The 20,722-nt window shown below is 36.5% G+C and overlaps 1 protein-coding gene across 2 annotated transcripts; it reads right to left on the bottom strand.

Moving 5' to 3' along the window:
• Positions 1-1,080: 1,080 nt before the first annotated feature.
• Positions 1,081-5,220, bottom strand: LOC103319578 (RNA-binding (RRM/RBD/RNP motifs) family protein). Of its 2 annotated transcripts, none has more exons than XM_008221130.3 (5): positions 4,757-5,218; positions 4,539-4,637; positions 2,469-2,756; positions 2,185-2,382; positions 1,081-1,279 (listed from the first exon to the last, which is right to left on the bottom strand). In XM_008221130.3, exons 1-4 carry the CDS (start codon positions 5,138-5,140, stop codon positions 2,236-2,238), a joined length of 918 nt encoding a protein of 305 aa, XP_008219352.2. In that variant the 5' UTR covers positions 5,141-5,218; the 3' UTR covers positions 1,081-1,279; positions 2,185-2,235. The 2 variants fall into 2 exon arrangements, with proteins under 2 accessions (XP_008219352.2, XP_088902844.1); XM_089046718.1 differs by lacking the exon at positions 1,081-1,279 and adding an exon at positions 1,300-1,785 and having other exon boundaries at positions 4,757-5,220.
• Between the last annotated feature and the right edge of the window lie 15,502 nt (positions 5,221-20,722).

The following is a 20,722-nucleotide window of genomic DNA, read 5'->3' as shown; positions in this document are numbered from 1 at the left end:
TGATGACTTTCGGTTTGGTAAGGGTTGTTGGGGTCCTTTGGGTTCCAACAACTGCCCTTGACAGGCACACAACTTTGATCTGGCAAGCTCCATTCCTCACTGGATAAGGTTAGCAAGTTCAAGAGGATCTAATCAAAGGCCTGCCATGTTTTAGTAGTTCGGATTAAACTATACTATTTTAATTAAATTATGTAAGTTTTTGTCTGTTCTTTGGTGAATTTATAAATGTCAAAATTAAATTCATTAAATTGGATAATAATTCAATATATTCTGTGTTACAGGTCTCATTTAGAGAGTTAAAACTTACAAAGACGGGTTTGGACTCAATCTCAATCCAGTTCAAGTCGAGCCACAGAACGAAATCTAAAACTCTAAAATCCATATCAATTCTACACAGATCCGTAAACTCTTAAATCTTAGACTCGAAGAAAGAGTGAGTCATCTGCTTTTCTGTGTTACAAACGTTCCAACTACAAACTTCAGAAAATTGTCTTAAGTTCAATGGCATCATTCATGGATAGCTAATTCTGAGGTAAAATCTCAACGTCAATAGCACTCAGCCCTTCATTTGGTTTTTAACTTTTTCATTTTTACCAGAAGGCCCATTGTATAGCTCACACTGTAATAATGTCTGCAAAAATTACAAAATTCCTTTTATAGGCAAGAGGGATTTTTTTTTTTTGGTGTTCATTCGCCTGAGTTTTTGAATACGGATAATCTACTGCCTAAAAGCAATATGAAATAAACTCTGATGCCATTTTCTTTTCTAACCAAGACTACATAAGAAATATGATCCCAAAAAGGAAAAAAAGTGGCACTTAACCTAAAGTTTTAAACCTTTCGGTGACAAGAAACAAACGATAATTACAACAAAATCATTAAGATTAACTCTTAACTCAAGTTGCACTGGCATTAAAGATGCGATGACAAGGAATAAAACTAAGGTCTAAACTGTCTAATATAACTTCCACGCATGAAAAATTCATCGATCCGTATTCCATTCCTGATTTTTTTTTTGGTTGTGATTTTAATTTTCCATTTGCATGCAAGCACCTTCATATTGTATCATAGTCAGGACACTGAAATAAATTTGTAATACATTTAGCTCAATTTATCCAAACTTGTAGCCTACGTACATAACCAGCCTCTAGAACCCCAGCAACCTTGTACAAGTACGAAAGTCATGGAATGCCCCTAAATATTAGCCCCTCAAAAGGAGGTGAGAATCTCACCAAGTATGCATGGAAAGGAAAGTCGAAGTGAGCATACACAAATGTTCCTGCAAATGAGAGGGAGGTAGAGAGAGAATATTTAAACACTAGATGGTATCTCAAACAACAGATATCTGTTTAACAAAAATGAATGTTACAGCTAACAAGTGCTAGCATATATCATGACTGATCCTAATTATTGCAAGTTAACCGCCAGAGAATTCGACCCCACTCTCCAGGTAAATCTATGAAGTTCACAAAATCGTTCTTCACCCTTGTTTTCGTAAGTTTGTCTACCACTATCTAGCAAGCAAATTCTTTTAGAAGATCAAGGAAATCCTATTTCTTAACTTCACTTTTCCTGAATCGCTAACCAGAGGTCCAGAACATGTCACAGCTTTCCTGTTGGTGTGGTTAACAGTTTGGAAATCCAAAGCAGAGAGATATTCTGATGTAATAAGCTTTAAGATGCACAGAGTAGCATAAGGGCAAGATGAGGTTAGCTAATATATGGCTTGGACCAGTGCAGCACTGAAGTAAACCAGTCAAGAGGTCCACAGAACCCTATGAAAACCTGAGAAATGCCCAAGAAAATAAAGTAATGGCATTGATAAAGGCTAAATGTGACGACCTCCATTCAACTTTGGGTCATTTACAAGTATGCCATTTTACTTTCAATCTATGCAATTAAACTTTGTGGATGAAAACATTTGTTTGTTAGAGCTATCAATTTACAGTGCATATGTAATTTGTGGTAGTTTAAAGTATGCAGCAGTTACTGCAGAAATTGGGAAACATATTACAATGCATATTCTTGTGAACCAACAACTAATGCTCCAGATCACCCAAAGACCCAATTGTCCGACTAACAAAATATTTATTAAAAAGTTACAAAATTAAAATTAAAACAGACATACCACATAAATAGCTATATTAGTTTCAAACATGAACATGATTTTAAGAGAGGACATACCTAGACAAACATGATGTGAAGAAAACACAGAAATTTCACTGTGCCCCACATTCACTTTGTATCATTGACATCTGTGTTCACTTGCTCGACAGTAGAATTCAATTCAGTAGATTCATCACCCAACTGTGAACTCTCTTCTTTTGGTACTTTAACAAATTGTTTACCACGTGCCACACGAATTCGTCTTCCCATAAGCAACTGCAGGACAAAAAAATTTCTAAGGGAAATCTTCATTTCAAAATAGCCTACTGTAAATCTGTATGGAACGCAGTTGAGAAAATTACCTTCCCGTGGAAAGCAGAAAGGGCTGCCTCAGCCTCTTTCTTGGATTTGAAGCCCACAAATCCATATCCTGCGGACCTTCTCGGATTACCTTGGAATACAACTTCCGCGGTAACAACACTACAATCCTCTGAATTAAAAAGCTCCTTGAGATCTTTAGACCTTGCTTCGTATGGCAAATTTTCCACATACAAATTGAAAGTTACTGGCTTGGGTTGCGAAGAAGGAGGGGGAATCTTCGTCTTTTTCGGCTTGGCATAAGCCATCTTTATAATACGACCCTCCATTTCCTATGAAGCATTCCAAATATGAGGAGATCCTTTACAATACAATATGGAAAGGAAGCAACACACGTAATCATATATTTTCTTGCTCAAATTATAGTGGAAAAAATATATAATTAAATTTTGTTTTCTTTATCTAGCACATTTCCAAAATTGAAAAAGCCAACATATTAACTTTTGTTTTACGTTGGTTCTTGAACTTCAAAACTAGACACTTAACCCCTTAAACTATGATTGGTCCTTATTGTAACTTCTGTAATTTTGATTTTTTTTAACAGTAGTGAAGAGAGTACTCACTCGGTAGCATAATGGTCAAGGGCATTTTATGGTCATCTTGTTCTCTAAGATTCAGCCAACAGTGGCAGCACTACCACCACTGTCTTCTTTCCTCTCCCTTTCCCTAAACCTCTTCTCACCTGCACCACTGCTATCACTCCATTCAAACGCATACCTCTTTTCATCTCCCTAAAACCTCATACAATTCTCTCCCCTTCCATTTCTTTGCTCCTCTCTTGCTTTCTCCTCTTTTGACAATGTTCCACTCTTCATCACTCTCCTCCTAGCACTAAAGGCTCTTTACAAAAAGAAGAACAAACCCAATGGGTACCTATTTTTTATAAGGATGCAATTGACAACAAACAAGCTTCTCAGTATTTATTCATTACATTCTTTTATAAAGATTCTGGTTGTTAAGTCCATATCCATTTCTGGTTTTTACCACTCGGCAATATGTATGTCTTTTGTGGTGATTACTCATAACAAACACAAATTTTACATGAATTTTCCCCAACCAAATATAAATTTTCTTCCACTTCCAATTCCAAGCCCAAACAGTTGCTAGTGGCCCCCAATAAGTTCATATTGTCATTTGACAAGGAACCTTCAGAGCCTCCTGAACAACTACAAAATTAAAATTTGCACGGTAGAAGTACAGTATACCATAGTTCCAGCTCAACCCCTTGTTCCATCAAGGCCTCCACAACTCCAACCCTTATGCTAGAGTAGCTCTGCTTGTCGAACAAAATTTAAGGTATGTCCAACAAAAGTATGAAGATCACAAACCAATGGCAGAGGTGGAAGACGGCAAATAAGAAAGTGAGTGAATGAGAGACTATGGTGCTAAAGCATGCTGCCATGAGAAAGAATGATGGCACATAGATGTTTTGGCATGATGATGATAATGGAGTTAAATGGGTGTTTCCAAATGCACTAGAAGCCTCTAAGGCATTGCCATTTATGTTCTCTCAGTGACTGATTGAATGACTTTTATCCTTTACCAAGGGAGATATGAAACAATAGATCACAATCTCAAGGAATAGGATAACAATTATGCCCTTAAATAAGTAGTCACGTTCTACTCCCATAAGATGATAGTTTAAAGTCATGCACTTGAAAGTTAAAGGCTAACTGTGGGACACAGGTTATAGTCCACAGGATACTAGTGAGCTTCTCCAATAAATTCAGCTCCAAAGCTCATACACACGGGAAGTGCAACAAACATACACAAAACAAAGAACAAAAATGTTCTCTTTATAGTTTTAGAAAGCAATAAACTTTCAACACCAGCAAAGCAACACAAAACAGTCATGTAGATAAGTAGAATACTAGGTCTCACTTCAGAAGTAGTGCTTAATTTACTCAGGTCTTATATAGTGATAAATTTATAAAATTCACAAATTTGAACTGCTTTACCAATTAGTAGTCTTTCTCATGGACGAAAACGAGCATAAAACTCAACTTACAACAATACAAACATTCACAGAAGATAACAGAACCCAATATACTCACAGAAGATTCGAGATTGTTGAGAGCCGCAAGAGCCTCCTCCGGTGAACCCATTGTTACAAATGCCAAACCCCTGTTTCTGGTCTTGTTATACATGGCAAGCTTATCCACCACAGCAAAGAACAAACAAAAATAATTAAAACCCATCAAATAAAATCACAAATTATTAATACCGAATAACAAACAGAGGCTTCAGAGTAAAGACAATGGAAAATGAAAACCTCAACGTCAACGACGGTGCCGTACTTCTCGAACAGAGTACGAATGTCTTCTGGGGTACAAGTCCAAGGCACATTTTGGGCAAGCAATCTTGTATCAGAGAACTCTTCGGGCTCTGCCTCCAGCACTGGGCTTTCATCAAGAGCTTGTTCTTGAGCAGTAGAGGAGAATTGGAAAACGAAGTTGCTCAGCCTTTTGGTCCGAGTTATGGAAGATGAGCGAGTGTGGGTGTGTGGGAGAGAAAGAGAGAGTGAGGAAAGAGACCCAGAAAGAGAGAGAGTGGTTGGTGTATGCTTGGAGAGGTGTTGTGGGTTTTGCAGAGACAGTAGAGGCGTTAGATGGACGACTTGTTCTGTGAGGAAACAAGGATAACGAAGCAAAGCCATTGCTGTTGAGCTTTGTGACTGTTAAGCCCGAACTTCGAAGTAGGGGGGAGTGTGCGTGTGTGTGCGGTTTTGGATAAGCGCAGTCTTTGGATTGTCAAGTGAGGTAAAAATCTGGCAGGGTGGGTGAGAACGGTGTCGTTTTAGAATCATATGATGTGTTATTTCTTTTTATTTTTTTAGGTTAAACTGTAGCAATCATCTCCCAAGTATTACCCTATTGACATTTTTCAAATTGAATTTCAATATTATGTGGTCCTTAGATTAGGATCCCCTTCGCATTATTGATCATTTCCTTCACGTCAGCTAATTTTTCTGTTAATGGGTTCTTAGTTCAGTGCTAGAGATGTTTAGGTCCAGTTATGTCGTACTAATAGTATATTGAGATCGAAATCCTAATCGAGTCATAAGTGCCCCATAGTTGGCTTATGTTTAAGATCCGAGGTTTGAGAAAGGTTTTGAAACAAGTTCGGAAGCTCGGATTTTTGGTTCGAGACTTGGATTTACCCAAACTAATTTTATATAAAATAAAATAAAAACAAAGTCCACAAAATCATTTAAAATGATTAATTACTATTTATTAAGTAATTTATGAAATCAGTAAAATATTTAAATACTAACTATTCACTAAAGAAATAATAATTACTAATTATACTAATTCAAAAAGGTTAAGATATTACTTAATTACATATATTAAATTGAAGAAGTTGACCAGAAAAAAAAACATGGTAGAGGGTCTTTCCTATCCTTATTAAGTGTACCCTTTTTAAGAATTACAGAAAATTACCATGTTGTCATACATGTAGCTTAAGCATTGTCTTTTTCCAAAAAGAAAGCTAAGAGCACAAAAGGTCATAACAAATATCAATCAAACCACAACAACATACATTCAAAGAGTATACTTACTACATTGTACTCTTTCATAAGAAAACCACGTTAAGGCAAGGCAAAGTCACCCCTACTTTTAGCTTTAGGTCAGCAAGCAAGCCATTCTTCCTTCCAACTAACTTAGACCAACATAACCACACAACAAACTAGACCAAACTTGGGTACTAGAGTAAGATGCAGACAAAACAGATTGTGTTCAGATTTCTCCAACTTGACTGTATATACAAAGGATAGAGCTTGGTGTTCAGATTTCTCCAACTTGACTGTGTATACAAAGGATAGAGCTTGGTGTTCAGATTTATCCAACTTGACTGTATATACAAAGGATAGAGCTTGGTGTTCAGATTTATCCAACTTGACTGTATATACAAAGGATAGAGCTTGGTGTTCAGATTTCCCTATTGAGGAATCAACATGCATGACTAAAATCAAGCAATTGGAAACGAAGACATCAAAACAGAAAAAGGAGAAATGAGTATGCTCTGACTGTACCAAGTTTTGTGGAGCTAAGATTTCCCTATTGAGCTCAAATTTGGGTACAATACACAAAACTAATAGAGGAAAAACTTCCATGAACAATGGTGTTTGATTAGAGGACCAGAAATTAAGCCATGAAGTGTGTACAGTACCCAAAATAAAGTACACCGAGAACTATATGGAAAGAGTGGAGAGTAGATGACTAGGGTTTAGGGAATGCAATAGATTTTGGATTGGAATTTAGAGATGCCCCCTTTGATGTAGATATTCGCAGCAATGGTCCCTCAACTATACCCGTAGTTACATTTGGGTCACTGAACTCAATTATTAGTTGCAGAGATCACTCAAATATTTGTTTTGTTGCACCAGAAGTCTTTCTGTCAAGTCTATGAGTTTTTTCCATTTAAAATGATGACGTGGCAAGCATATCACAGATTCTTGATGGGCAAATCTGACTTTTCACTTAATTAAAATGAATTTCAACAAACAAAAAACAGGTTAATTAAAAAGAATTTTTTGCTTTTAAAGAGCGACAATTACACATAAATGGCAGTATGAGCAAAAGGAAAAAATCGCGAAGGTCTAGGGTTTTCAAATCGCGGGTTATTTGATTTCGATTTGGGGGATTTTGGAACATTATCTCGCATTATGCTTGAGTGGACTAAGTAGCAAAGGATTTTGAGTTAAAAAGGCATAAAGTACAGATCTAGGATTTTAGTTTCGTAGAAATCACAGAGAAAAAGGGTCGAGTCTACTGTGTATTGAGGCTTCTTCAAATGGAGATAATTTTTCGGTGGTCTGGAGAACCCCCCAATTATGGTAAGTTACTATAACCTAAATATTCCTTCTGCATTTTATATTGCAATATATTATATTTGCAAATGTGTGGTCCTCTTGTTGACAATGAAGTTTTGGCTTTAAGGTTGAAAAAAATGAAGCTGAAGTCTTTATTATTATCTGTGGTCCCATTTTTTTCTGTTTGTCATGGAAGTGATTTTACACTTGCACATGCCTGCACTTACTTTATCTTCATTGTTTACTTTGTCTTCATTATGATGGAAATTGTTTGTAAGCATACCTTTGTGTAATGTGGTAGATAAAGCAGAGCTATGTACTCTTGAACGTCACCACTTTGGTCTGTTGGAAGATGGCGTGTATAAGGGAGGCAAAGTATGCTATATTGGCAACTGTATTCATGACTATCTGTCATTATTGGATTTCAAGAAAATTGGGATAGATCTTGGATACAAAGTTGATATAACACAAATGGTTACAAACTTAAAAGTTTACTATAAGGGGCCTGCAAAAAGTGGTCAACATGTTGTGAATGAGGTTGTAAATGATAGTTGTATTCCATGGTTGGTTGGAAGCATTTCATCAGATCAGGCATTGGTGTTGTATTACCATGATCCTACTCACAACAACGAGCTAGAGAGTGAAGATAAAGAGCAACAACAACATAATGAAAATGTTGGCAATGAAGAGGAAGAGGAAGAGGAGGAAAAAGAGGATGTTATTATTGACAGTGATTATGAATTAAGTGAAGAAGAAAATGGTAATGAAGAGGCTGCATCAAGAGAACAACCAAGGAACGGTGCACCAAATGTTAAATATGCACAATGTTTTGAAGAGATGAATGAAATGCCTCTTAATGAAGCTACATGGGAGATATCATATGATGCTGAAGATAGTGATCAACTTCCTTCTGATGGTGATAGCTCTGGTGGTGAGGAAGATGGTCAAAAAAAGAGGAAATTAAAAAAGCCAAATTTTAAACAATTTAGGAAAGAAACTGATTTGAGAAATCTAGAGTTTAGAATTGGAATGCAATTTGCCAACAAGAATGAACTCAAGGAAGCTATTAGGGAGTATGCAATTGTGCAAGAGAGGAATGTTAAATTGGTGAAGAATGATAATAAATGGATTCAAGCAAAGTGTGTAGGTCACACAAAATGCCCTTTTATTCTGTTTGCTTCCAAGATATACATAGATGAGCAGACATTTGCCATAAAGACTCTCTCCTTAGTGCATGAGTGTACTAGAGTAGACAAACTTAAATATATTAATTTAAGGTGTTGTCAAAAAGGTTTGCTGACAAGATTAGGAAAAATCCTAAGTGGGATGTGGGGGCATTCCAGTCTGAGGTATTGGAAAAGCACCATATGAATGTTTCAAGGCATCAGATTTATATAGCAAAGAACTTGTCTAAGGTGATCATTGAAGGAAGCTATATGGAGCAATATGCGAGGCTATGAGACTATGAAGAAGAATTGAAGAATGCTAACAAGGGCATCACTGTGATTATAAAGAATAAGATGAAGGGTAATGTACTTGTGCTTAAAAGAATTTATGCATGTTTGGAAGTTTGTAAGAAGGAATTTTTTGGCAGGGTGTAGACCTATCATTGGTATAGATGGATGCCACTTAAAGGGACCTTACATATGGAAAGTTTTAACAGCCATTGGTGTTAATGGAAATAATGGAATGTACCTAGTTGCTTATGCTGTTGTAGAGGTGGAATAAAAAAGTAGTTGGATTTGGTTCCTTGAACTTTTGATTGAAGACTTAAAAATTGAGAATGGAAAAGCTTGGGTGTTTATGAGTAACAAGCAAAATAGGAAAGCTTGAAAAAAAGAAATATAAACTTAGGATGTATATGTTAATTAATTTTTTAAAATTTTATTGTTAGTAATGAAATAACATATTTACCTTATTTAATTAGTGAAATTAGTAATTATATTTTATTAATTACTTATTTAGTGAATAATTAGTATTAGATTTATTAATTAACTTCATGAATTATATTACTTAATAAATAGTAATTCAATTTTTCCTTTAATATTCACTAAGTAAAACATAACTACTAATCAAAGTAATTAGAAAGAGAGCTACTTAAAGGGTATAGCCGCGCGGCGGGACTTGTAAAAAATTCTATTATTCGGAGTACAACCGCGCAACTATATTTTGAAGATATTCTTTTGAGGTGCCTTTTAGGAACACACAACATCGAAAATCCATAATCCTATATGGTCTTTACAAAAAAAAAACAAAACCAAAAAAAAAAAAAAAAGCACTACGATGGTTTGGTAAGTGTGGTTAACATTGAAGAGTTGGGGTAATGGGCTTGGCTATAGGCTTGGCTTTGAATTTGGCGTTGATTAATAAAAATTATATTAATAAAAAACTTGGGCCTTGGGGCTCTTGGACTTTGGAGAAATTTAATTAAGACACCCAAACGAGAATAAGCAATTAATTTTTTTTTTGTTTTTGACATATCCTTTCAATTTATATTTGAATGAAATTAGGTTTGAAAATTGCACAAAATAATTCAAAATAATTAATTACTATTTATTGAGCAATTTAAGAAATAGGTAACATATTTAAATATTCAATAAAGAAATAATAATTAAAACATAATTACTAATTAAAGTAATTCAAAAAGGATAAGATATTTAAGGAAGTTGGGCAAAAGAAAAAGTAAAGAAACTAATTATATTTTTTTTAAATTAAATTTTTAAAAAATAATAAAAGAACACTTATCCCGATGAAATTTCGTTGGCATAGGTCTATGCCGGCAAAATTTGCCGGATTAGGTTTCCCCGACGAAAATACATTTGCCGACGAAATTTCGTCAGGAGAGGTCTTTTTGAAAGAAAATAAATATAAACTTAGGATGTTTAGGTTAATTAAGTTTTTAAAATTTTATTGTTAGTAATTAAATAACATATTTGCCTTATTTAATTAGTGAAATTAGTAATTATATTTTAATTATTATTTATTTAGTGAATAATTAGTATTAGATTTATTAATTAATTTCATAAATTATATTACTTAATAAATAGTAATTCAAATTTTTCCTTTAGTATTCACTAAGTAAAACATAACTACTAATCAAAGTAATTAAAAAGAGAGCTACTTAAAGGGTATAGCTGCGTGGAGGGATTTTAAAAATATTCGAAGTATAGCCGCGCGGCTATACTCTTCATACACGTAAAAAAAGGGACCACTTTTGATTTGGTGCCCACGTGTCAAAATAAGTACAGCTGCGAGTATGGCTGCCCGACTATACTATTTATACACGTAAAAAAGAGGTCCCCCTTGCGATTATGTGCCCACGTGTCAAAATAAGTATCGACACCGGACTATATTAATTTTTTTTTAAATTACGAGCACAGCCGCCCAACTATACAATTTTTTTTAAATGTTTTTTTTTTAAAAGAGGACCTTTCTACAACTTAAAAGTTAGGTGACTATATAATATTTTTTATTCAGTAATATGTGAGAATTATTTGTATAATACGTTAATTTTGTGTGTCTTATTAAAACTTTTGTTAAAAATACATGTATTAAACCTGAAAGTGCTAAATTCTTTGTATGGGTGATTACTCTGGGTGTCTTAATTAAATTTCCCTAGATCCCAATAGCCCCAAGGCTCAAGGCCCTGGTCTTTAATTAATATAATTATTATTAATCAAAGCCGAGCCTATAGCCAAGCCCATTAGCCCAACTCTCCAACTTTAACCACACTTACCAAACTGTTATAGTGCTTTGTTTATAAACACGTTTGTAGAAACGTGGATTTTCACCCATCAAAAGATAAGCCTACAGAAAAAACCATATTTTTATTGTTGGTGCAATGTGGAAATATATTTAAAGAGTGAGTCGATGCTTCCATCCAGTATATGCTCTGTCAGTGCTTGTAACTGTAATTCTTTGGAAACATCTGATCTAGGCATGACTAAACTTTTTGCCAAAAGTTTCAAACATGTGGAGAAGCAACGAAGCTAAACGAGTCCGGAATTTACTGGTCCAGGATGTGACGTTGGTTAGGTCCGCCACAAGAACAGCCAAATAAGATGTGAATTTGCATTTCCTGGAAATGAAATTCCAGAGTGGTGGCTGTCCGATGATGAAAGCAGAGTGGGAATTTCGTCAGCAAGTGTAAAGCTGCATCCAGGTTGGTTTACGGATCCTAAGTGGCTGGGATTTGCACTCTCTGTTGTCGTTGCAAGCTCGGATCATGATATTTTCCGTGGCTTTCTGAGATTAAATGGAAGATCTGAAAGAGGCTACTTTTTTAGCAATGTTAAAGTTGAGTCAGGCCACGTTTGTTTATGCTATCTCCCACGTCAGGAATTCTTAAACGATGAGTGGCTGAATATGTGCACCGAGCTTGAATTTTCATTTTACGTCATATACGCAGAGATGAACATGTTTGGGGTCCGTGTCGTATACAAGGAAGATATGGAAGCGCTTATTATGTAAACTTCTATATTTGGGGCGGCGCAGACCTGCATCAACGTTGGCATCTGTTAATAGCTTGTGAAAGAGAGAGTTCATACGTTGTTTACATTGATCTTGTTAGAGTTCAGCTACGTGTAAAATTAAAAAGTTATAAACAAAAATTTTAAGTCAACTAAATCATGTTGGTACGCAGATTTTTCAGATGAGATGCCCACCCGTAGAGATGGCACGGGGCAGACTGCGACCAAATATTTCATTCCTACCGGCAGATCAACAAGGACCCCTATTGGGTAAATGGTGCTCCAATAACTAGTTTCTTCATCTTAATAAAATAAATGAACGAAAATTATAACTTCGTACATGTAATGTAAGCTGCGAGAACACAAAAAGTTCAACAGGATAATGCATATGGCGGACCTAAGAATTTTTTAGCAGAAGTGCAATTTTGAAAGGCTAAAAACTCTTTGTGGATTGAACATCGAAGGCTTTTTACCTAGATTGACCTTAGATCCCTTCATGCATTCATATCATAATTGTTTTATGGAAAAATATTGACTAAGTATGAAAATTGGTTTTTCGGAATAATCATTTTCTCAAAATAATTTTTGGCGGGTTTTATTCCTTACACATCAAATAAGAAAACTTGATTTTATGGGATTTTAGTATAAAGTATATATTGACTTAATGAGCCATCATTTTTAGCCTAAATCATATTTTGCACTAAAACCGATTTTTCATATTTTGATTTAGTGGGAATTTGATTTTCTATTATTTTTATTTGAATCCAAATAGGGGGTACTTCCTTATTTACATCGTAAACTTAAGTAAATGAAGTAATATAAAAATAAATGAAAGTAAAAGAACAATTAAATGTTAAAAATAGAAATAAGGTAATCTGTACACCAACTGAGCAAAAAGGCAATTTGACGCATCTATAATGATTTTTCCGGTGAGGGGAGGTGCAGCTACAACTCTTTGCGCCTTAATAGGTCCGCCAAAGGGAGCACACCAAAGGTTTGGGTCAATCCAACTAACACCGCATTGGCATGTGGAGCCGAACATTTAAGAGTTCTATTTATGGAGACGTTAAGATTACTTACACACACGTACTTGTTTATGAAAATTAAACAATTTGCCAAAATGTAGCAATGGTCTCTAAACTAAGACCCGATTTTACTTTTCATCCCTCAACTCCAAAAATTGTTATGGTCGTCATTCAATTAGATATCCAGTTGCATTATTAGTCTTTCTGTCAATGCTGTTAAATTTTCTGTCAAAATTAAGGGCAAACTCACAATACAATTACCAACACGAAATCTGCTAGGGTTTTCTTAGGATCAGCTACAAGAACAACAGGGCATGACATGACAAGCTTTGAGATCTGGGGTTTCAGAAAGTCCATGGATGCTCAAAAGGGCCAAAACAGTCTGCTCCTTATGAGGATTGCAACTCTACCCCTTCAGATGATGAAATTGCGTCTTCTGGGTACAACCACTAGAGTTTATGAGGTAAAAGTTAACAATACATTTTCTATCATAAATTAACAATGCATTTTTATCCACGGCTGTTCTCAGCAACCCATTCTCACTTCCCCTGCCTTTGTTGGTGGTCGCAGTTAGGGTGGCAATTTCGATACGACCCGTTACGACTCGAAACTCGCACACTAAAAACACGACACGAACCCGCACAATTAAAAACAGGTCATTTTCGGGTCAACCGCTGCTGACCCGTTTATAAACGGGTGGGTTTAGTCAACCCACCAACCCGTTAAAACACTGTTTAACCCGTTTATTAAACAGTCGTGTCGCGGGTCGTGTCAACCCGTTTATAACCCATTTAATTAAAAACCTAGAAAAGAAACACACAAATATAACATAACATATTCTCTCTCTCATCTATTCTCATTCGAAAACCTAACTCCCAGCCGCCTCCAAATCCTTTCTGAACCAACAACTTTCAGTGTGGTTTCTCTATGGCCATTTTGGCTGGATCACACCCAAAAAAGAAAGAAAACTAAATCTTTTTAGGAGATCTGAGATTTGCTTGGGTTCTTGAATTTTCTCCTTTGGGTGCTGTTTTGTGCTCTCAAAGCCTTATAGGTCTGTCTTCGTCTCTCTCTCTCTCTGTCTACGTTGTTATTTTCTGTTGGGTTTGGCCTTTGATCTTTATATGCTTACTTACTAGTTACTACCATACATGAAAAAACTACTTTTAAAGCTCTGATGCTTTCGTTTGAGTAATGGGTCGATTTGTTTTTTTTTATTTTGTTAGTCCGTTTACTAAGTGAAAGAGCCAGCCATTGTTTTAGACTTGTAAAGGTCAAAAAGTTCTGAATGTTGAGTATTGATCTTGGAAGTAGTTGAGTATTTTTTGAAATTTCTGAATGTTGGGGCTTAAAGGTTGTAGTATTCCCTTTGGCATGAATACTAAAATAATATAACTGTATATTAAATGATCTGAATGCAGAGTAGTTGTAGGAGAACTAGGATCCACAATGAAGAAATTGTTATAATTGTTATATGCTCTGTTGTTCTTATCAATGCTGAATCAAGGGACTTAATTTCCCTTTATCTAGATTGTAATTTTGATGTCTGCATGGAGCACCTGCTTTGAAAAGGTAGGAAGTCAAATAGGGTTGCCTACACCTACATTTAATGTCCCAAAATTCAGTCGTTGTAATGTACCTTTAAGCAAATAATAATATATTAGAGACTTGTGATTTAAATTGCATGATTTTCATTGCTTCCATATAGTCCATTGACAGTGTTTTGATCAAGTCTGGAAGCTGGAGCTCATCTCATAGTTCAAAAAATATACAATTAGGGGTTCAACGTGCCTAAGTTTTAAATTCTTCCTATACAAAAATCTCACATTCATGGTTGTGATTAATATTCTGTTTAGCTTTGTTTTTTTGTTTTTGTTTTTTTGGATTTCTTTGTTTTTTGTTTATCTTTTGACTAACATAAAATTATTATGTTTTATACAGATGGATGTTTTTGAAGATGGGGGTGATAGTTTTGATGGTGAAGCAGCTAGAAGCAATGTGCAAGATTCAGATCCGTCTAACAACAATAATGCAGTTGCTGCAACTCATGTTGGTAAGAGACGTAGAAAACTCACATCACATGTATGGACTCAGTTTGAAATTCTTCCTGTTGATCCAGATAATAAGCTTTATGCGAAGTGCATGAAATGTGGTCATAAGTACTTGTGTGATAGTAAATATGGTACTGGAAATTTAAAGCGTCATCTTGATTCTTGTTTGAAATCCGATACCCGTGATATTGGCCAATTATTATTATCTAAATCTGTAACACCCCGACTCCGTTATTTTTCCTAATTTAATTTAATTAAGGGAAAATATTAAATTACTCCTGGGTTAAGGGTGATTTTGGTCACTTTCTTATCCGGGAAGATTTTGGGACCGTGAGTGGTGTGGTTGCGTAGGTGGTACTGAGACGAAACCGTAGACAAAGCGGTAGGCTGAATCGGAGATTTAACGAAGTTTTAGCGATCAAAACTTGTTCGGTGTAACTGTAATTATTTCGAAGTCGTTTGGGGTAAAATCAGATTTTCACATTTACCCTCACTTTCTCTCTCTTCCTCCCGCGTCTTCTTCTTCTCCTTGCGATTTTCCTCCTTCCCGTCACTTTGTTCACCGATCGGAAACCACCACACCCGCCACCTCCGACCACCCGTCACGAGGGCCGGTCCGTTCGAACCGCAGCCTCTCCTCTCTCTTCCCGGCCAAAGACACGAAACCCTCGGGATCCGTCGGAAAATGCAGAATCGTGGCGAATCGATCGAACTTCCAGCCGCTCGATCTCTCCTCCACCACCATTTCCGACGGGTAAGGTGAGGTTTCTCATCCTTTTTGTGTGTTCTAGCTGATTTTGGGTTAGGTTTAGATCGAATTTGAAGTTTGGAATCGAATTGGAAATCTAGGTTTTGGCCGGATTTCAATTTGAAATTCCGACCACTTGCCGTCCGAATTGGACGTTGCCGTAGTTGAAAAAGTTGCTCCATTCTTCGAGTAGTATCTAGGATTGGAAGGGTGAACGTTGGTTTGGAGATTTTCCGTCACCGGAAATCTCTCTACACACCCGCGCGCTGCCGGCGCGTGTGGCGGCGCGTGGGCAAGGTGGGTGAAGTTGTTTTCCGTCTTGTTGAGATCTTTAGGTTGTCACGAGTGCGTAGGATTTCGCGGATCTCAATTTGGATATCGTTTGACTATCGAACGGATTTCGCATATTGTGCGTTATCCGGGTTCGATAAGTTCTGACCGTTGGATCGTTTCCAAATTGAAGTATGTTGATCTAGGTACTCTTAGAAACTTGTAGGAATTCGCGGATCGTGAATTGGAGCCCCGGATGTTCCGATTCAATAATGTGAAGTTTAGGGAAATCGCGATCACCGTGCGATTGGGAAGCGAATTCCAATCTGTAACCGGACCTTAGGATGTTCCTTTGGACGTGAGCGCACCGGGAACTTGGGGATTTAAGTATTTCCTTTCGTGAATTTCCGTTTTGGAAGTACGTGATGTTAATCAAGGATTTGTATCTTGGAATAGGTACTTGGTTGATCACTCGCAAGGCGGGACCCTCACGGGGCCGGGCAGCTTGGGATTACTTGTGAGTGGACTTTGTTTTAAGCATATGCATGGTTTTTATTTATGAAAGTTTTGTGCATATACTTTAAATGATGGTGACTTTGATTTAATAAGCCTTTGGCTGATGGAATTGAATATGTTTATATATCTCGGCTATATATTTTGAGTATGGACATATATATTTGAGTACGATGATTATGTTGATATGGATTTTGGGATGGCTATCTATATTGTCTATGTATAGAGTATGAGAGGTTGTTGTGGTGAGATTGTGGAAAGATAGAAGTTGAGGGATGGTTGTGAGATGTATGAGTATGGTAGGTGAGTACCATTCCCTAGTTACTAGGCTTCCCACACACGTCGTTGGCAGTGCCGGTGGGGTGGGAAGGCCATGAGATTACGGGTCTCACACATGGCGTTGGCTGCGGTGTGTGAGACACTTTCCATACGTGTCGCTGGCGGCGGCGTATGGGAGAGTATGTATATTGCTTGAGTATCATCACACACGTCGTTGGCGTGCCGGTGGGGTGATGATACTGTCTGCGCGTAGGACTTGATATGAGATTTGTGAGCTACACGTGTCGTTGGCGCGCGTGTGAGCTATCGAGTTCCGTCCCAGTTGGACTACTCATCCCGGACGCGGGTTAGTGTTCGAAATCCTGCGTACCAGCTAACAATCCCGGTTGGATTGTCTCCCCGGTACATTAGTATGGAGAGGAGTATATTTTATATTAGAGTCCTATATATATATATATATATTTATATATGGGTATTTACGGGTTGTTGAGAGTTGCATATATTTTGGGAAATGAGTTGTGAGTTTGAGATGTGGAGATGTTTTGGACTTGGGATTTTTGTGTTTGAGTTTTGGTTTCTGAATTGTGAAACTGCATGCTAGAGCATTATTTTTACATGGTGGGGTTACTATGTTGATTTAAAGTGAAACTTTATTTCTGTCCACTCACATCTTTCTGTTTTGCGCCCCCAGCATGAGTTGCTCCTGAAGGCATTCGAGCAAGTCACGAGCTCCGAACTTGTCATCTGTTAATAGGGTCTGTATAAATTCTTTCTACTCCCCTGTTTGTTGTAAACAAATTCTGTAGACGCTCTGTTACTGCCCATGTTAGGCTATTACTTGAGGCCGGAGGCCATTTTGTGTTGGATTGTAGTATGTTAAAAGCATGCTTTGGCAGTTGGGTTGTATATTGATGTAAATTTTGCAGGTTGTTTATTGTTGGTTTGGGCATTTTACAGGGGAGACTCTGCCAAAATTTTGGTAGGATGTCTTGGGTTTTAGTAAGTGGGCCCGGCATCGTATGATGTCGGCACCAAGATCCGCCTTTTGGGAAATTCGGGCGGGTCTGTCAAAATCTGAAGGGTCTATCATAACAAGGTCTGCTAAGTTTGATCCCAATAAATTTCGTGAATTACTAGTGATGGCAATTATCAAGCATGAGCTGCCCTTTCAATTTGTTGAGTATGCTGGAATTAGGGATGTGTTTAGTTACATTTGTGCTGATATCAAATTGATATCTCGAAATACTGCAAAGGCTGATGTGTTGAGTTTGTACAATAGAGAAAAGGGTAAGCTTAAGGAACTTTTGGGTTCAATCAGTGGAAGAGTTTGTTTGACATCTGATTTGTGGACTTCTATAACCACAGATGGTTATCTTTCTCTCACTGCCCATTTTGTTGATGCTAATTGGAAATTGCAAAAAAGAATTTTGAATTTCAGTTTTATGCCTCCTCCTCATAGTGGTGTTGCATTGTGTGAGAAAATCTATAAGTTGTTGACTAGTTGGGGGGTGGAAAAGAAACTTTTTTGTATGACTTTGGACAATGGATCTTCAAATGATAGTTTTGTTATGTTGTTGAAGGGGCAGCTTAACTTGCAGAATGCACTATTAATGAATGATATATTTTTTCATATTCGGTGTTGTGCACACATCTTGAATTTAATAGTGCAAGATGGGTTGAAACACATTCATGATTCTGTGGGGAAAATTAGGGAAAGTATTAAGTATGTTAGAGGTTCACAAGGGAGGAAACAGAAGTTCTTAGATTGTGCTGCACAAGTTTCTTTAGATTGTAAAAAGGGTTTGCGCCAAGATGTACCCACTAGATGGAACTCCACATTTCTAATGATTGATAGTGCACTTTATTATCAACGGGCATTTCTGCATTTGCAATTAAGTGATTCAAATTACAAGCATTCTCTCTCTGAAGTTGAGTGGCAAAAATTAGAAAAACTTAACAAGTTTCTCAAGGTATTTTATGACGTCACTTGCTTGTTTTCTGGAACTAAATACACTACTGCAAATCTGTATTTTCCTGAAGTGTTTGTGGTGGAAGATACTTTGAGAAAAGCTAAAATTGATCAAGATGATTTCATGAGATCTATGGCAACTCAAATGATGGAAAAGTTTGATAAGTATTGGAAAGAGTACAGCTTGATCCTTGCAATTGCTGTAATATTGGATCCTAGATATAAAATTCAGTTTGTGGAATTTTGTTATAAAAGGTTGTATGATACAAACTCCCAAGAAATGGCCAAAGTTCGTGAGATGTTATGTTCCCTCTTTGATTTATATGTTCAAATACATTCTAAGGCCGAATCAGTTGCTGGTATATCAACTACCTCAAATAGTGTTCGTTCTCATGTTGATGACATGGTATCAAAGGAATGCATGGATGTTATGAAGGTAAAAAGCTATTTATTTTGTTCATAATACATCAAATTTCAGTTTATATTTGACTACGTGCTCATATTAATAATGTTGTTATATTATTAGGAATTTGATACCTTTGAAAGTGAGGAGTCTATCACATCTTCCCAAAAGTCACAGCTGCAATTGTATTTGGATGAGCCTAAAATAGATAGGAAGATAAATTTGAATGTTCTTGATTTTTGGAAGGTCAACCAATTTCGATATCCTGAACTATCTATTTTGGCTCGTGATGTACTATCTATTCTAATATCTACAGTCGCATCTGAGGCATCATTTAGTGTTGGTGGTAGAGTGCTTGATCAGTATCGTAGTGCTCTCAAACCTGAAAATGTTGAGGCATTAATTTGTACACGAGACTGGATATTTGGTGACCAAGGTATATTTCCCATCATCTTATTTATTGTATTTGTTTCTTTTTATCATCATCTAAAGTCTTATGGTTTGAATTGCAGAAAATCCCACTATGGCACCCAACTTGGAAGAATTGACAGAGGATATTAGTAACATAGCCATAAATCTCTCCCAATCTGTTGAGTGCTCCAATACCATCGCTGCTAGTGGCTAAATATTTCATTTAGGAATGTGATTATGTATTTTATGTTGTAATTTAATCAAAGATTTTTGTTTCTGTTTTATTTGGATTTTAGAGAGACTTTGAAGTTTTTTAATTTTATTGTTATTGTGGAATGTTTGAGCTGGAAATGTTGGATTTGGAATGTTTAAGCTGGAAATGTTGGATTTGGAATGTTGGATTTGGAATGTTTAAGCTGGAAATGTTTGATTTGGCTTAATATTTGAGCTGGTTTATGATGGATTTGAAGCAGGTTAATAATAGGTTACTAAACAGGTTATTAAATAGGTAGATTACCTGTTTATGACCATATATTTGAAGCAGGTTAATAATAGGTCACTAAACAGGTTATTAAATAGGTAGGTTACCTGTTTATGACCTTAGATTTGAAGCATGTTTTTAAACAGGTAGGTTACATGTTTATGACCCAAACATGACATGTTTAGTAAACGGGTTACACGGGTCGTGTCGTGTCAACCCGTTTATAAACAGGTCGTGTTTGGGTTTGCATTCTTGACACGATTAGTAAACGGGTCGTGTATGGGTTGAGGTTTTTTGACACGACACGAACCCGACACGACACGACCCATTGCCAGCGCTAGTCGCAGTAGTGGTCTGGGTGGCATGCGCATGTGTCATGGTTTGGGAGACTGGGTTGGTGAGGTAATGGAAGGGGCAATTATTGGGGAGAGGTTTGTCCTTTAAAAAAGAAATATCACGTGCATCACATGTAATCAATTTTGATAGAAAAACAAATACAATTGACGGAAAGAACGAGTTGTGCAACGCAATATCTAATTGAATAACAATCATAATAATTTTTTGAGTTGAGGGACGAAAAGTAAAATAGGGTCTTAGTTCGGAGACCATTGCTACATTTTAGTCTAAATAATTTTGTGAAGTATTGGATTGGCCAGTATAGTGCCGCCCACATATATTTTCTCTCATAACAAATAATTTTTTTTATTATGTGTTATGGTATGTTTACTTATTAGGATTGGAGAAATTCATGAATCAAAAGAATTAAAATTGGATTAACTACTCCTCTAAAATGTACACTCAACTGA

The sequence above is a fragment of the Prunus mume genome, linkage group LG2, assembly GCF_029339155.1.
Source record: "Prunus mume cultivar Tortuosa linkage group LG2, ASM2933915v1, whole genome shotgun sequence".
Lineage (NCBI taxonomy): Eukaryota > Viridiplantae > Streptophyta > Magnoliopsida > Rosales > Rosaceae > Prunus > Prunus mume.
Note: the sequence above shows the minus strand (reverse complement) of the source record. Positions and strands in the feature narration are given on the sequence as shown.